Below are 13,451 nucleotides of genomic sequence, written 5' to 3'. Positions count from 1 at the left end.
TAACATGCTGATTGGTTGACAGCATGTTACAAGGCCGTTCAAATGGTCGCAGGAACGGGGCTCTGCCAACCGATGATGGTTGTAGTCAGGAGGATTGTTTTCAACACAGTGCGTCCTCCGCCTTGTAACGTGCCGTCAACCGATCAACGGACCTGGATGCGTATGTATACGTGTGTGTGTGTCCATCTTGATCTGTCTGTTCACATGTCGTTTGTCTTCCATTCAATGCCGCTCCAGGCTGCCGTCAATACCGAAGCCGTATCTGTACAGCTTGCACGACTCGCCGCTAACCTGCATACAGCACGTAGCCGATTGTCCGCCTGACTTCATCCAGGCTCTGCACAACGCGAATTACGAACCGCCAGAAAAGTCAACACGGGTGAGTGCATGCCGGATAGCGAATGATGGCCCGGAGCTTCTTCTAGTGGTCTTTTGTCTTGTGTATAAATTTTGAACTCGGATGGTGAGCCAATTAAATTATGGTGAAAAAGGAGAAGGACAACATGTTACGAGTTATGTCTAACTGTCCACCAACGTAACCTGATCTTATACAGTCAGCGAGTGCGACAAAATGGCACAAAACTGACAAGGAGTACTGAGACATTTGGCGACCTGACACCTAGCTCCAACACTTCTCCGAGGCGCAAATTTTGACTTAATTAATCAGGCTTAGGCCACGCCGTTTTTTATGTATGTTTCGCGTCCCCCGCGCGCATGTATTTCACAGCCGTTCAAAAAACAAAAACAAAAAAACGAACATAATTTTTTATTTTTAGAAAATGCAATACAAATTTAATGCAGACCCAGAAAACCAGAAAAGGAAAAATGTAACCCAAAAGAGAAAAAACGGAACATGATCGTTATACGGTAACTCTTATTATGTTGGCATCATTTGTTCTATTTATCGCATGCTTGTACTCAGCTCACATACAATGTCATGTACATGTACCGGTACATGTACATGTGTGTGTAATACTAATAAGCTGGGCCGCAAGTCACACAATCATCATGCCGCCTGTGTTTGGACCACAAGCATGGCAGAGGGGATACACTCATGTATTCATGCATGTGTGAGTTTAAAATAATGTTCAATGTACATGAACAGTGCCGGGTCTACACTCTACAATGCAATGTCAATGTTTTTTTAGGATGGCTTTTTCTATTTTTTTCGCCCTCCCTCATTGATTTCATCGAACAAGGTGACGCGAAACATAGAAAAAACGGCGTGGCCTTAAGAGTGTGTAGTCATGACTCCGGGCTGGCTGTGATGTAGCACTGGCGAGCCCCATAGGGCCACACTTGGCGGATCTCGAGGTGCATGCACTGGAGAGAATATGTTCAACTCTCCTTGTCCATGCCTCACGGGGCCTCTCTCACAACACCTTACTGGGGTCAGCGGCATGTATCCATGTGTAGCTCCAACCTTGAAATACTGTAACAAGAAGGCAAAATGTATTATGATGTGTCTGTTGCCTCTGAATATATTTCCTCTGAATCTATTCTATTTGTGCTGTGGTTGCATGCAAAGCGATTGTGCCGCCATATCTCTAGATTCCTTGGTTTGCTTGCTGCAACCTTCCCAATAGACGAGCTGTTCAACCTTGGTGTTGCTGTTGTTGTTGTTGTTGTTGTTGTCGTTGCCGTCGCCGTTGCACTGTGTGTGTGTATGTGCGTACATGTGTGCGTGCATGCGTGTGTGTACGTGTGTGTGTACGTGTGTGTACGTGTGTGTACACCTCTCTTGCAATATTCCATGGTCAGCCCTGGCCCATTCGTGGCGGAGTGTTATGTGGTGAACAAGACGCAACTAAAAATCACAACCTACTACTGACCGGGTGAGTAGTATTACAAGCTTTTGGACAGCCCAGCAGTGCCTTTTTTTGTCTTGCAATATGGCTGTCCGCAGCCAACCCTGCACTAGTCATGGCTGATGTGACGTGTGAGAAAGAAGTGCCCTTTTTGTTTGGTGTTATCACCTCTCTTGAAACTATCACCTTGTGACCACCGCTATGGTCTTTCGCTGCGCTGGGAGGTATGCATCTAAGATGGCCATCACCTTTTTGCGGGGCAAATCACCCCATGCTTGGCAGGTACAACCCGTTCTAGTACTTTTACGTCAGTATGACGTCACAAAGTTCATGACCTTTTATGCAGAGCTGGTATCACAGTGTGTAAGGTTGTAGTGGACTTGCCCTGTAAAACCTAATGGCGGGAAATGGATGCATACGTCCCATTTCAACTGTTAACTTATGATCTCAATTGTTTCCCTGGGGCTACATCAGGGAATATAGCACCTCTCCTCGCAGAACACTGTGATTGATTGTGAGTGCACCAACACTGAGCAGGCATGTGTACGCGGATGCGGAAAAGTCAGTCCGACTGGCTCGCATGCGAAATCGTAATTTTGTTGTCAAGTGACGTGCTAGAGCTGATTGGCAGTTAGTTGTAGAACGTCAGTACCGTTGGTCAGTGCCGTGCGATGTTATCGCATGAGCTGATTGTCAAGTAGCAGAGGGTGTTAGCGGACATTATAGCTTAGCTTGTAGTTCAATGTGGTTTGTTTTTTCTTCCTGCAATTTGCTCTATATGTCTGTCCATGTGTGACTCATGGTGTCTATGTGTGCGTGGTGTTTGCATGAACAGGCACGAAGATGGATCAATACGATTTTGGGATGCCACGGGTGGTGAGTGAATGATTGATGTTCTGTTAGTCCTTGGCTATTGTGTCCATGATAGATAGGACATGGATCGTGACTTCCACTTGCTGGTTTAACAGCAAGCTGAATTCACGTTCCTTAAAATACAGTAAAGCCTGTCAAGGCGACCGTTCAAGGGACCTTCAAAATCTGGTCTCTGTTACCAGGTGGTCTCCTTATCCAGGGTCATTTGACTGGAAATACAGGAAAACCTGTCAAGGCGGCCACTTGGATAAGGCGACCACCTGTCCTGGAAGACCACTGATATGTCTACAGATAGCAAGAAGACATTTATTATAAAACAAATCTGAAGAGAAGGAAAACACCACTGAAGAGGCAAAACACATGAAGCACGGAAGTATCTCCCAAGCCAAGCAAGCATGCCGTTATGGTGCGAGGTCATACAACTGTGGTACAAATCTAGTACGGGAGTACATGAACTACAGGTCAAATATGGCATGGGGGAATCCATATACATCACGCCCCTTCGAGATAATGCTGAGAAAACAAATCCAGTATTATCTATCAAATCCAAACAAACAAACAAATAAGTATGGCAAGCAACGGCACACGGCGGAACAGACATAGCATGCCACACAAGGATACAGAAAGATACGATATGAGAACAATCCTCAAGAACATGTACACGATGTGTCCAGACCAAATCAAGATGCATAAGATTGTCCACGGGTGGAGGAAATGTTCAAACGAGAGGGTGGTTGGTGCGCTCGTGTGCTGCGACGCAGAGGAGGAGGCGTAGCAGGAGCAACGACAACAGACGGCTGTGGTGAAACGCATGGTGCTGGTGATGGCACGGGTGGAGTGAACGGACGAAGAAAACGGCGATTTCTCCAATAAACTCGACCACTAGCCAACTTGACGAAATAGTCACGGTGCTGCCCAATGGCCACAATCACGCCACGGGTTGTCCAACGCTTCGTCTTCGGATCCTGGACGTCCACAGGAGTGCTGATACGGAGAACGGGAAGAGAGCGGTGGGTGGGAGTACTGGCGGAAACACGTGTCGAGGGTGGTGACTGTTCTTCACGCTCACTAGCGACGGTCGACCACGAGGAATCAAACTGCGTCCACTCAGCAATGACGAAAGACCGAAGTGGATGCCCGAGAAGATGCTCAGCTGGGCTCTTGCCAGACGGACCGGGCGTATTCCGCCACTCCAGTAGACCACGACGAAATGCATCTGTGTCGAGATTGCCATTTGACGAGGTCTTGAGCAGCAAGCGCTTCATAGCTTTCACTGCGGCTTCCGCATGTCCATTACTCTGGGGATAATGCGGGGAAGAGGATACGCGTTGCACTTGCCAACGGCTACAGAAGTCGGCAAACTTCTTCGATGCAAACTGGGGGCCACCGTCGGTGCACAGTACAGCAGGCACACCCAGATCGGCAAACCAACGACGACAAGCGAGAATGACATCGTGTGATGACGTGGTCCTGCCGGTTCGAACAACGCACGGCCAACCAGTCAGACGGTCGACATAAACAAGAAACTCGTAGCCTTGGCAAGAGAACAGATCAGCGGACACAAACTCGAACGGCAGAGTAGGATGACGGTCATTCATCGGTGGTTCGGCTGACTGCGACGACTGGAATTCTCGACACGCGGAACAGGCACGGACAAGGGTGTCTATGTCGGCGGTGAGACCAGGCCAGTACACGAGCTGTCGGGCGCGAGCCTTAGTGCGGACGAGACCTTGATGCGAGGCATGAAGGTTAGCAAGAACGCGTTGACGCATAGCCAAGGGAACTAGAATGCGTTGGCCTTTCATGACGATGCCCTGGTCCACTGACAGGTGTTCACGTCCATTCCAGAAGGGTTGGAGTGGAGCATCCAAATCACGCTGACGAGCGGGAAAACCATGCAGAACGCACTGGACAAGAGACTGATATACAGGATCAGCTGAGGCGGCTGCTTGAAGTTCAACAAACTTCAGGTTGGGGTGAGGACCATCATCACGGAGCATGCAGACGCGGATGCTGCGGCAATGAAGCGCAGGGGCTTCGCCGAGTTCATCATCTGAAGACGGGATGCCGACGGGATTGCGAGACAGCGCATCAGCAAACGCGTGATCAGAGCCTTTTCGCCAGGAAGCGTGCACTTGAAACGACTGCAGCTTCAGGCGAAGACGGAGAAGGCGAGGATTCTCGATCTGATCTAGAGAATACGCGTTGATAATCGGGATCAACGGACGGTGATCGGTGATCAGATCAAATAGGGTGCCGGATAAGTACAACTTGCACTTGTGCACAGCCCAAACGACGGCGAGCATCTCGAGCTCAACAACAGCATAGCGAGATTCGGCGTCAGAGAGGTAGCGGGAGCCACACTGGATGATTCGCCACTTATCATCCTGCTTCTGCCACAGAACGAAGCCGAGACCACGTAGTGCAGAGGCATCAGTCTCCAGACGGAGGTCGTGTCCATGCTGGTAGAAGGCCAGGATAGGAGGAGACAGCAGAGTAGACTTGGTCTTCTCGAACGCAACAGTGTGGTTGGCATCCCAGACAAATTCACGGGTCGTCTTCAACAGACCACGAAGCGGAGTGGTGCAGGCGGCGAGGTGTGGTGAGAACTCGCTACACTGGTTCACCAGGCCAAGAAACGAACGCAAATCAGTGCGGTTCGCAGGAATGTCAAAATCGCGAATAGCCGCTGCCTTGTCATCGTCAACAACCCAGCCGTCTGGACTGACAATGTAGCCGCAGAAATGGATGTGACGTGACGCAAAGGTGAATTTGGACGGGCTCAGAGTAATGCCATGCTGTCGAGCACACAGCAGGATGTCACGAACATGGGTGACATGGGAGGCAAAGTCGTCATCATAGGCCAGGCAATCATCTACAACCTTGGCGAAATTCGGGATTGCATCGAACGCAGCATCAGTGCGGCAGTTGAAAACATCCCCGGCGGAAATCAGGCCTTGAGGGTTGCGTAGGAAACGATACCTGCCGTATGGGGTGATGAATGTGGTCATTGGACATGCCTGCTCACTCAGTGGGATTTGCCAGTATCCGTGCCTTGCATCAAGCTTGGTGAGGAACTGTGCCGATCCAATACCAGAAACCACATCGCGAGCGGTGCGAACAGGGTGGGCTGGTCTCAGGACTTGGTCATTCAATCGTTTGAAATCGACGGTGAGGCGTTTCTCAGTGGTACCTTTCTTGTCGACGAGCACAATCGGGTGACACCATTCACTAGGCTCACTGACAGGCTCGATTATGCCATCGACAACCATTGTGTCCAGTTGTGACTTGACCTGGTCACGAAACGCGTACGGAATCGGGCGTGCGGTATGGACACATGACGGCTTAGCATCTGGCTGAAGTTGGATGTCCATCGGAGGACCTGCCATCGCCTTCAAGCCAGTGTCGGAAAACACGTCCGAGAACTCCTGCAGTAGCTCATCGCGAACACGAGCGATATCAGCAGAGCTAGGATTGACAACAGGCTTTGATACAGCACGGACCTTAGGTGGCGCGGCAGCATTAGCAGCAGGGTACTGTGCAGGCCAATCTGACGGGAGGAGCTGGAGTGCACTCAAGGACGAACGTGATAGAAGAGCATCGTCCAGACCCTTGTACACGTGGATTACGGTGCTGTGTTGTACTTCGCCAACCTGAAGTGAAGCACGAATACTGCCGACGTTCTGCAACTGCTCTCCAGATGCCGCTAGGACGCACTCTGGGTCATGGTCGAGGTTCTCGGGGAACCCGCCAAGCAGTTCGAGATGATGCTCGCCAATGGCATCGACGTCACTGCCAGTATCAGGGACCCAGGGTAGCGTGACTGCCTCATCCTCAGTGGCTAAACGGGTGGACACACGCACTGTAGGCTGCGCAGCAAGACGAGTACGCTGCAACTTCAGTTGGCCCACATGCTTCACGTTACGGTCCGATTGTGACGACGACCTACACATAGCGAGAAAGTGACCAGTCTTGCCACAGCCATTACATTTCTTGCCGCTGGCAGGGCAACTAGACTTTGTGTGCGGGCTCCGGCCGCAATTGGGGCACTTCTTGTGTGTGTCGCTTCCTGACGAGGGAGCGGATGCAGATGGCAATACAGGTGCAGACATCTTGCTGCCAGGCTGTCCCTGTCGGGATTGTTGCTTACTGCGTTGGTACGCGGACCGCCGCACAGCATTGAGCTGGCTGGTGGACGGGATACTGCTGCTCGTCGTGGTAGCCGCTTCCTCCGCCCGGCAAATTGTGACTGCATCGTTCAGGGTCAAGTCCTTGGCAGACAATAGCTTGTGCCGGGTAGCGTCGTCACCAATTCCAATGACAATCCTGTCACGCAGGGTGTCAGCACGCACACGTGTCAGGCTTGTGCGACAGGTACTACATGTGTGTGCTGAACATTGTGAGCACAAAACAACGTCCGGAAAATCACAGCTAGTGTGTAATTCTTTCAACGAAGTGTAAAAAGAATCGAAAGACTCGCCTTTCGACTGACACCTGTCGTAAAATGCGATACGATCCAGGAGTGGGTTGCGCTGCCGTCGCAAATATTCCTTGACTGCAGAAATCACATCGTCCGCATCGGGATTCGGAGAAGTCACGATAATACCCTCGCGGAGAAATCTGCGTAGCTCCTCATCAAGAGCTTGCCGCAGCGAGGATACTCTGGTCTCACGGCTCTGGGCTGACAGGTGCTGGCACTCATAATAGTCTCGCCACATTTCCTGCCATGCCGTGAAGTCGGCTAATGTCGAGGACGACAGTAAAATCGGTCGCTCCGCAGAGACAGGCTTTGGAGCTGGTGATGTGGTGCTGGGTTGCACGGGTTGTTGTGTTGGTTGTGTCAGTCGTTGTATAGTTTGTTGGAACAGGTCAGCCATTTTACGTTCCCTCTCCTCTGAGGACTTCATTTGTGCCGCCAACATCGCGGTCAGGGCAACAATGTCAGGAGCAGGGTCTGAGTCGGACATCGTGGTCGCAACCTACGCAAATGCTGGTATCACGAACAAACTACAAAAAAATCGGCCAGTGCGCAACACAACGAGGTGCAAACACAAAGCACGAGAAACTAAACACACAGGTGAGTTCTACAAGGAACGAACAGTTCACTGCGCCATGATATGTCTACAGATAGCAAGAAGACATTTATTATAAAACAAATCTGAAGAGAAGGAAAACACCACTGAAGAGGCAAAACACATGAAGCACGGAAGTATCTCCCAAGCCAAGCAAGCATGCCGTTATGGTGCGAGGTCATACAACTGTGGTACAAATCTAGTACGGGAGTACATGAACTACAGGTCAAATATGGCATGGGGGAATCCATATACATCAACCACTGCAACCGTTACCAAGGGATGCTATTTCCAGTCAAATGACCCTGGATAAGGAGACCACCTGGTAACAGAGACCAGGTTTTGAAGGTCTCTTTAGCGGTCGTCTTAGACAGGTTTCACTGTAGCATTCCTTGGTGCTGTTTCTGTGGTCTTCTAGGGCAGGTGGTCGCCTTGACAGGTTTTACTGTAGAAGGGAATTATCCTGTGTTCTCACATATTCAACGGCCTTTGCTGGTGTGACAGCCGTATACCATAGCTCAGTGGTTAGAGCATCGCCAGCCGCAAGCGAGGGTCCCTGGTTCGAGTCCTGCTGGTGACTGTCAATTTTTCAGACTTTTCCCGTTTGCATCTTTCCCTCAAAACCAATAAAATTTCTCGCATTGGTGTAGTATTGCTAGGAAGAGGCGTTGTTCTCAAAGTTTGGGATGATTGTCTTCCTTCGGTGCATGATGAATGTAGCATTACCTTTCGTCTTGCAGGCTGAAGTCACCGAGGAACACACTGTTTTAGTTCTTTAGTTTTACTCTGCCATCTTGTTTCAGTCTTGCACCTTTCTGTCTGCATCATGCAATGGGCTTCTCTAATCCGATCTCCCTCTTCCCCATCTTCCTCGTGTGCTCTCTGTTCCAGTGTCAATGTCGCTAATCTACAAGGTGACGACGAACAGCTTCTTCATCAACGTAGACATCCCGCCGGAAGAGGATGACATGGAAGAGGCGGAGGCGGACAAATGGCCGGTGTTTGTCAAAGCGGGAACGTTTGACCCGTTCTGCGACGATCCTCGTCTCGCTGTTATGCAGGTGAGATACGCCTAACTTTGCTTTCATGTGAGCCATGTAGCACAATTGACTGTTGAAGTGTAGGTCATGCGTAGTGGTCAGCTTACACATTGTCAGTGCCGAGGCTGCAATGGAACAACAGTGTTAGAACTCTTCGGTCGGTGACGGCCCGGTTGAGACTGCTGGGTCACCATAATAGTTCCCATCCATGGGACAAACCGTGTGTCTCAGCAATGAAAACAGCAATAAAGCATTTCTACATTTCATCTCTTTGCTACCCGGTTCGGCCTCATTTTCTCCGTGCTGTGCTGATTAGTCCACAAAGGACGAAACCATTCTGTCCCCCGAATTAAGCATTTCTTCACCTATGGATATCTGTATGTGTGCTTGTGCGGGAGGATGGTGTCTGACAAGGTGTTTGTGTGTGCAATCATGTGTGTGTGTTGTGTGTGTGTGTGTGTGTGTGTGTGTGTGTGCGTGCGTGTGTGCGTGTGTGTGTATGTGTGTGTTTGTGTGTGTGTATGTGTGTGTTTGTGTGTGTGTATGTGTGTGTGTGTGTGTGTGTGTGTGTGCACATGTATGTGTGTTCTGTGCATACAGATTGAAGTTTGTCCCTTGTCCCGGACAATGGCAATAGCCGGTTACGGTGGTCAAGTGTTTGTGTTTGACTTTGCCGCCGAAGCATCGCTCTCACAGTTCAATGTAAGTCCACGCAATTGGGAGAGGGTGCTTTTAAACTGGGTTATGGGATCAGCGATAAGAAGAGCTAACCGATATCTATATAGGGCTTGAAAGTGATGACGTCAAAAATGGCCAGGGAGCAGTAAGTTCACATCGGATGTGTATTTTGGATCCACTAAGGTGTGACTTTGCTATTGCCTCAGTGCGTGGGTGCATAGCAACCCACGCATGTCGTATGCAGATGTTACTTTGTCTTCGCCACCAGTTGTCACCCCACCGCCATTAGCCAACCCAGTCAATTTCACTGGCTATAATTATCACCTTGCTGTGGGTAAGACCGCTTGAAATGTGCTTGGATCCATACAAAAACTGGATCCAAGTGGATCCAGTTTTTGAAGTTTTGAAATTGTTGCTATGCTGGGACGTCGCACTTTCAAGCCCTATTGCCGCACTTTCCCGATGATGAGTTGCATCTAATTATAAGTGGCTCCCTGTTAATGTCGCTGTAGTTTACGTTCAGTGTGTTTACTGGAGTGGTGAATCACATTCGATTGAATGTCGCACCCTCGTCTTCAACCCCAGCCTTTACACTGTATTGTAAAAAGATACAACTTTCAGTCGGGGAAATATAGAGGAAGAACCAGGGAACGAAACGATGCTGTGAAGCACGCACGAGGCATGATCAGGGCATAATTATGGCAGCTGAAATGGTCGAAAAAAATCGGGGAAATATTGTAGCGATAAAGCACACCTCCTTCACTCAGGGTCAGTTATGTACCAGTAGCCATCAATTGTCACATTGAAACTATTCCGCGCTCTCAGCAAAGTATGCTGATACCTTGGAGTTACGCTCTGTGTAGTAGCAGTACGATTGACCAAATGCCTAGAGTACAAATATCTCGCACTTCTTTTTGTGATTTTCAAGAGTAGTTTTCACATCCGTGTTACCACCAACCACAAATATAATTAAAAAAATAGCCAGGAACTACAAGTTACTCTATAATGTCCTTGGTCCTTTTTTTTATAAATTTATCCTTGGCTCTCCATCCGAGTCCACAAATATTATCTGTGCTATTGAAGAAGAAAACACTCCCCAACCAGCTAAGGAAATGTCGTTCTGGCCACGCAGTATATGTAGTTCACCACCATGCCTGAATATAACTGATAGATGACAAATGCAACGATGTCATTGTGCTAATTTGGTGCATGCTGCATTGTGTCCGCTGTGCACAGCAACAAATCGTCGAGATGAAGCTGGACGGTGAGGACATCTCGCGGAAGCTCAACGAAATGCTGGAGTTCCAGACAGGCTCTCTGGAAGTTGCGGCAGGTTTCCAGCCGTCAGTGGGCCTGCTGATCTGCCCGCCTGCCCCCATCATTGCCCTGTCACTCAGCAGTCAATACGGATTGTAAGTCGTCTCCATGCAGTATTATATTTCCATTGTACTAGTATTGCATTTTTCCTCTCCCTCTTCCTGAGTATGTGTGTGTGTGTGTGTGTGTGTGTGTGTGTGTGTGTGTGTGTGTGTATGTGTGTATGTGTGTGTGTGTGTGTGTGTATATGTGTGTGTGTGTGCATGTGTGTAGCTGGTCCCTTTTTTAGGGGGGGGGGGGATGCACGGCCGCACATGTGTAGGATGGCTGGTGCATGTCATTCATTGTCATTATGTGCATGCAGAACCTAGGTCGAAATTTTTTCGGGGAGGGGGTATGTGCCCCCCCCCCCCCTGTGCCCCATGCGGGCTACGCACCTGTGTGTGTGTCTCCCTTTTCTTGATACATCTCTTCTTTGTTTTACCGTGTTTGCTGGCGGTCAGAGTTGGGTTTGGTTGTCGGCGAGGCCTCTCCGTCATCGACTATTTCCAATCGAGAGTGCTGGCCACGGAGTGTACCATTCTAGAAGAGGGTAAGTTCGCCTTGTTAATAACTCGGAAGGTGTTCGGTTTTATAGCAACAAGGAGGACAAGTTTCGGTTTGCCTTATTTTATCTCTGGCACGTTTGGATTTATACATGTATGAAAAGAACAGGCCTTCTTGGCTGAACTCAGGTGTTAGCCCAATTCCCTCTGTATGTCAAAGTGGATTGGACGCCCTCTTTTTAATGTCGTGTAGCCCTGACCTGTGTGACCATGGCCGTTGAAACGTGGACCTGTGAAATCTCCCCTGACCCCTATGGTGCCTGCGGTGGTGGTGTTGGTGGCGGTAGTGTGTCAATCCCTTTACGTTTTCTGTACAAATATTTGTGATGATTAGTTGGCTTCAGTGGAGCCTCCATATAGAAGAAAAGGGTTTGCTGGCAACCTGGAAATCCCGTGAACAATGTGCTGTATGATGCATGTGCTTTCTCGAGGTGTTAACGCATGCTCCCTTTCCACTGTGACCCCCTGTTACCCCCGTACAGAATCACGCCACACTCTCTCGCGACTGCAGTCGATTCGCAAGTCGTTCCGCCTGACCGTGCGCCGGATACGCAACCAGAGCGTGCGCGTGCTGAACGGCCGACGCCAGCGCCACAACTACGACACGCCGATGGCCCAGGGAAGCGCCTCTGCAGTCAGTGCCGCGCCGCCCACGCGCCCCAAGGAGAAGCGAGAGACCGAGGAGGAGATCCAGCAGAGACGCGACCAGCTTGGTAACGGAGTGCGCTGCCTGATGTTCTCGAACACGTTCGCGCCGGGATGTAAGTACACGGCACTGTGGATACATCACCTTAAAATTGGTCGGCATGACGAAAACAGCCGTGGCCAACATTTCACAAACGCTCCACAACCTAGCTGGCTGGATTATGAAGTTGTGAAACTTTACACTTGCCCTATTTTTAGTATTTTTTTGCTGAGACTCAGATAAAAGGTCCTGTGGCCCCATATGGGCTACCAACTGACTGCAAAAACCTAACATGTGCAGTATTTCCCAGAGTATAAGCCGCACCCAGATTTTTGTCACAACATACACACATCTACCCTGTACGTCGCGGTTCATTTGATAGTACAAGCCGCACCGGCATTTTTAGGGCGGATCACAAGTGGTTTAAGTGCGGCTTTTACTCCAGGAAATACGGTACTCTTCCTTTTCAGACACACATGATAACCATCACAATCTCGCCATGTACAGTCAACCTACCCTTATAACGATATTTGTGTCAAACCAAGAAATATTGTTATAAGGGTAATATTGTTATAGGTGTAACCAAGAGTAGATAAACAAGAGTGTGCAACTCCGGATGGATTGGCCCACGGCGGAATTTTTTGTTGACGTAATCTTTTCGACGACGCACGCGCTGCGAGCCTTTTGGAGAGTTTTCCCTCGTGCACTTGGCTGGGCTTTACACTACAAGGTCGGTGCCCAGCACGTGCTCTCACACTGCTCTGCGGCAAAGCCGCGTTTCTCTGAAAAAAGGTGACGTAAACAAAAAATTCCGCCGTGGGCGCGGGGTATCTGCAGATTGTGCAGGAGAGATCCGGAGTTGCACACTCTTGTTTATCTACTCTTGGTGTAACTGGTTCATTTCATACACATACGTCATAATGCATGGATTTTGTTCATTTTTTACACTCTTCATAGCATAAAAAACTGATATACATCATTTTACATGCACATTATGTACACAGCAAGGTGCCCACCGGTGCCCCTGTTGCATTTCGTCGTGTCCCAGCGACTTATCAAGTGAAGCTTGCCTTACCTGGATAGTGGGCTCTACATATTCCCTGCTAGATATTGTTATAAAATGGAAAATGTCGATTGGTCAGCCCATTTTATATTGTTATAGGGGTAATATCGTTATAGCAATATTGTTATAGAGGTAAGGCATTGTATACACAAGTCAATGGAGTGATTTGGTTTGGCAGAAAAATATCGCTATAAGGGTAATATCGTTATAGAGGTTATCGTTATAAGGGTAGGTCGACTGTAGCAGGCGACGGTGTACCTGGGTTGGTGGCAATCACTGCCATCGCAGCCCTATTTCTTTAGGGGAAGGG

At 49.3% G+C, this 13,451-nt stretch overlaps 1 protein-coding gene across 2 annotated transcripts in view; it reads left to right on the top strand.

Annotated features, from left to right (window-relative positions):
• The window catches only part of LOC135824835 (LLGL scribble cell polarity complex component 2-like), a 38,526-nt gene that overhangs the window by 10,898 nt on the left and 14,177 nt on the right, over positions 1-13,451 (top strand). For both annotated transcript variants that reach the window (XM_065337554.1, XM_065337555.1), the window contains exons 9-16: positions 238-379; positions 1,762-1,835; positions 2,644-2,684; positions 8,645-8,814; positions 9,394-9,495; positions 10,708-10,883; positions 11,292-11,380; positions 11,876-12,154. In XM_065337554.1, coding sequence (XP_065193626.1) covers positions 238-379; positions 1,762-1,835; positions 2,644-2,684; positions 8,645-8,814; positions 9,394-9,495; positions 10,708-10,883; positions 11,292-11,380; positions 11,876-12,154 — 1,073 coding nt within the window. The remainder of the gene's footprint in view (positions 1-237; positions 380-1,761; positions 1,836-2,643; positions 2,685-8,644; positions 8,815-9,393; positions 9,496-10,707; positions 10,884-11,291; positions 11,381-11,875; positions 12,155-13,451) is intronic.

This window comes from Sycon ciliatum, chromosome 9, assembly GCF_964019385.1.
Source record: "Sycon ciliatum chromosome 9, ocSycCili1.1, whole genome shotgun sequence".
In the NCBI taxonomy this organism is placed as follows: domain Eukaryota; kingdom Metazoa; phylum Porifera; class Calcarea; order Leucosolenida; family Sycettidae; genus Sycon; species Sycon ciliatum.
Note: the sequence above shows the minus strand (reverse complement) of the source record. Positions and strands in the feature narration are given on the sequence as shown.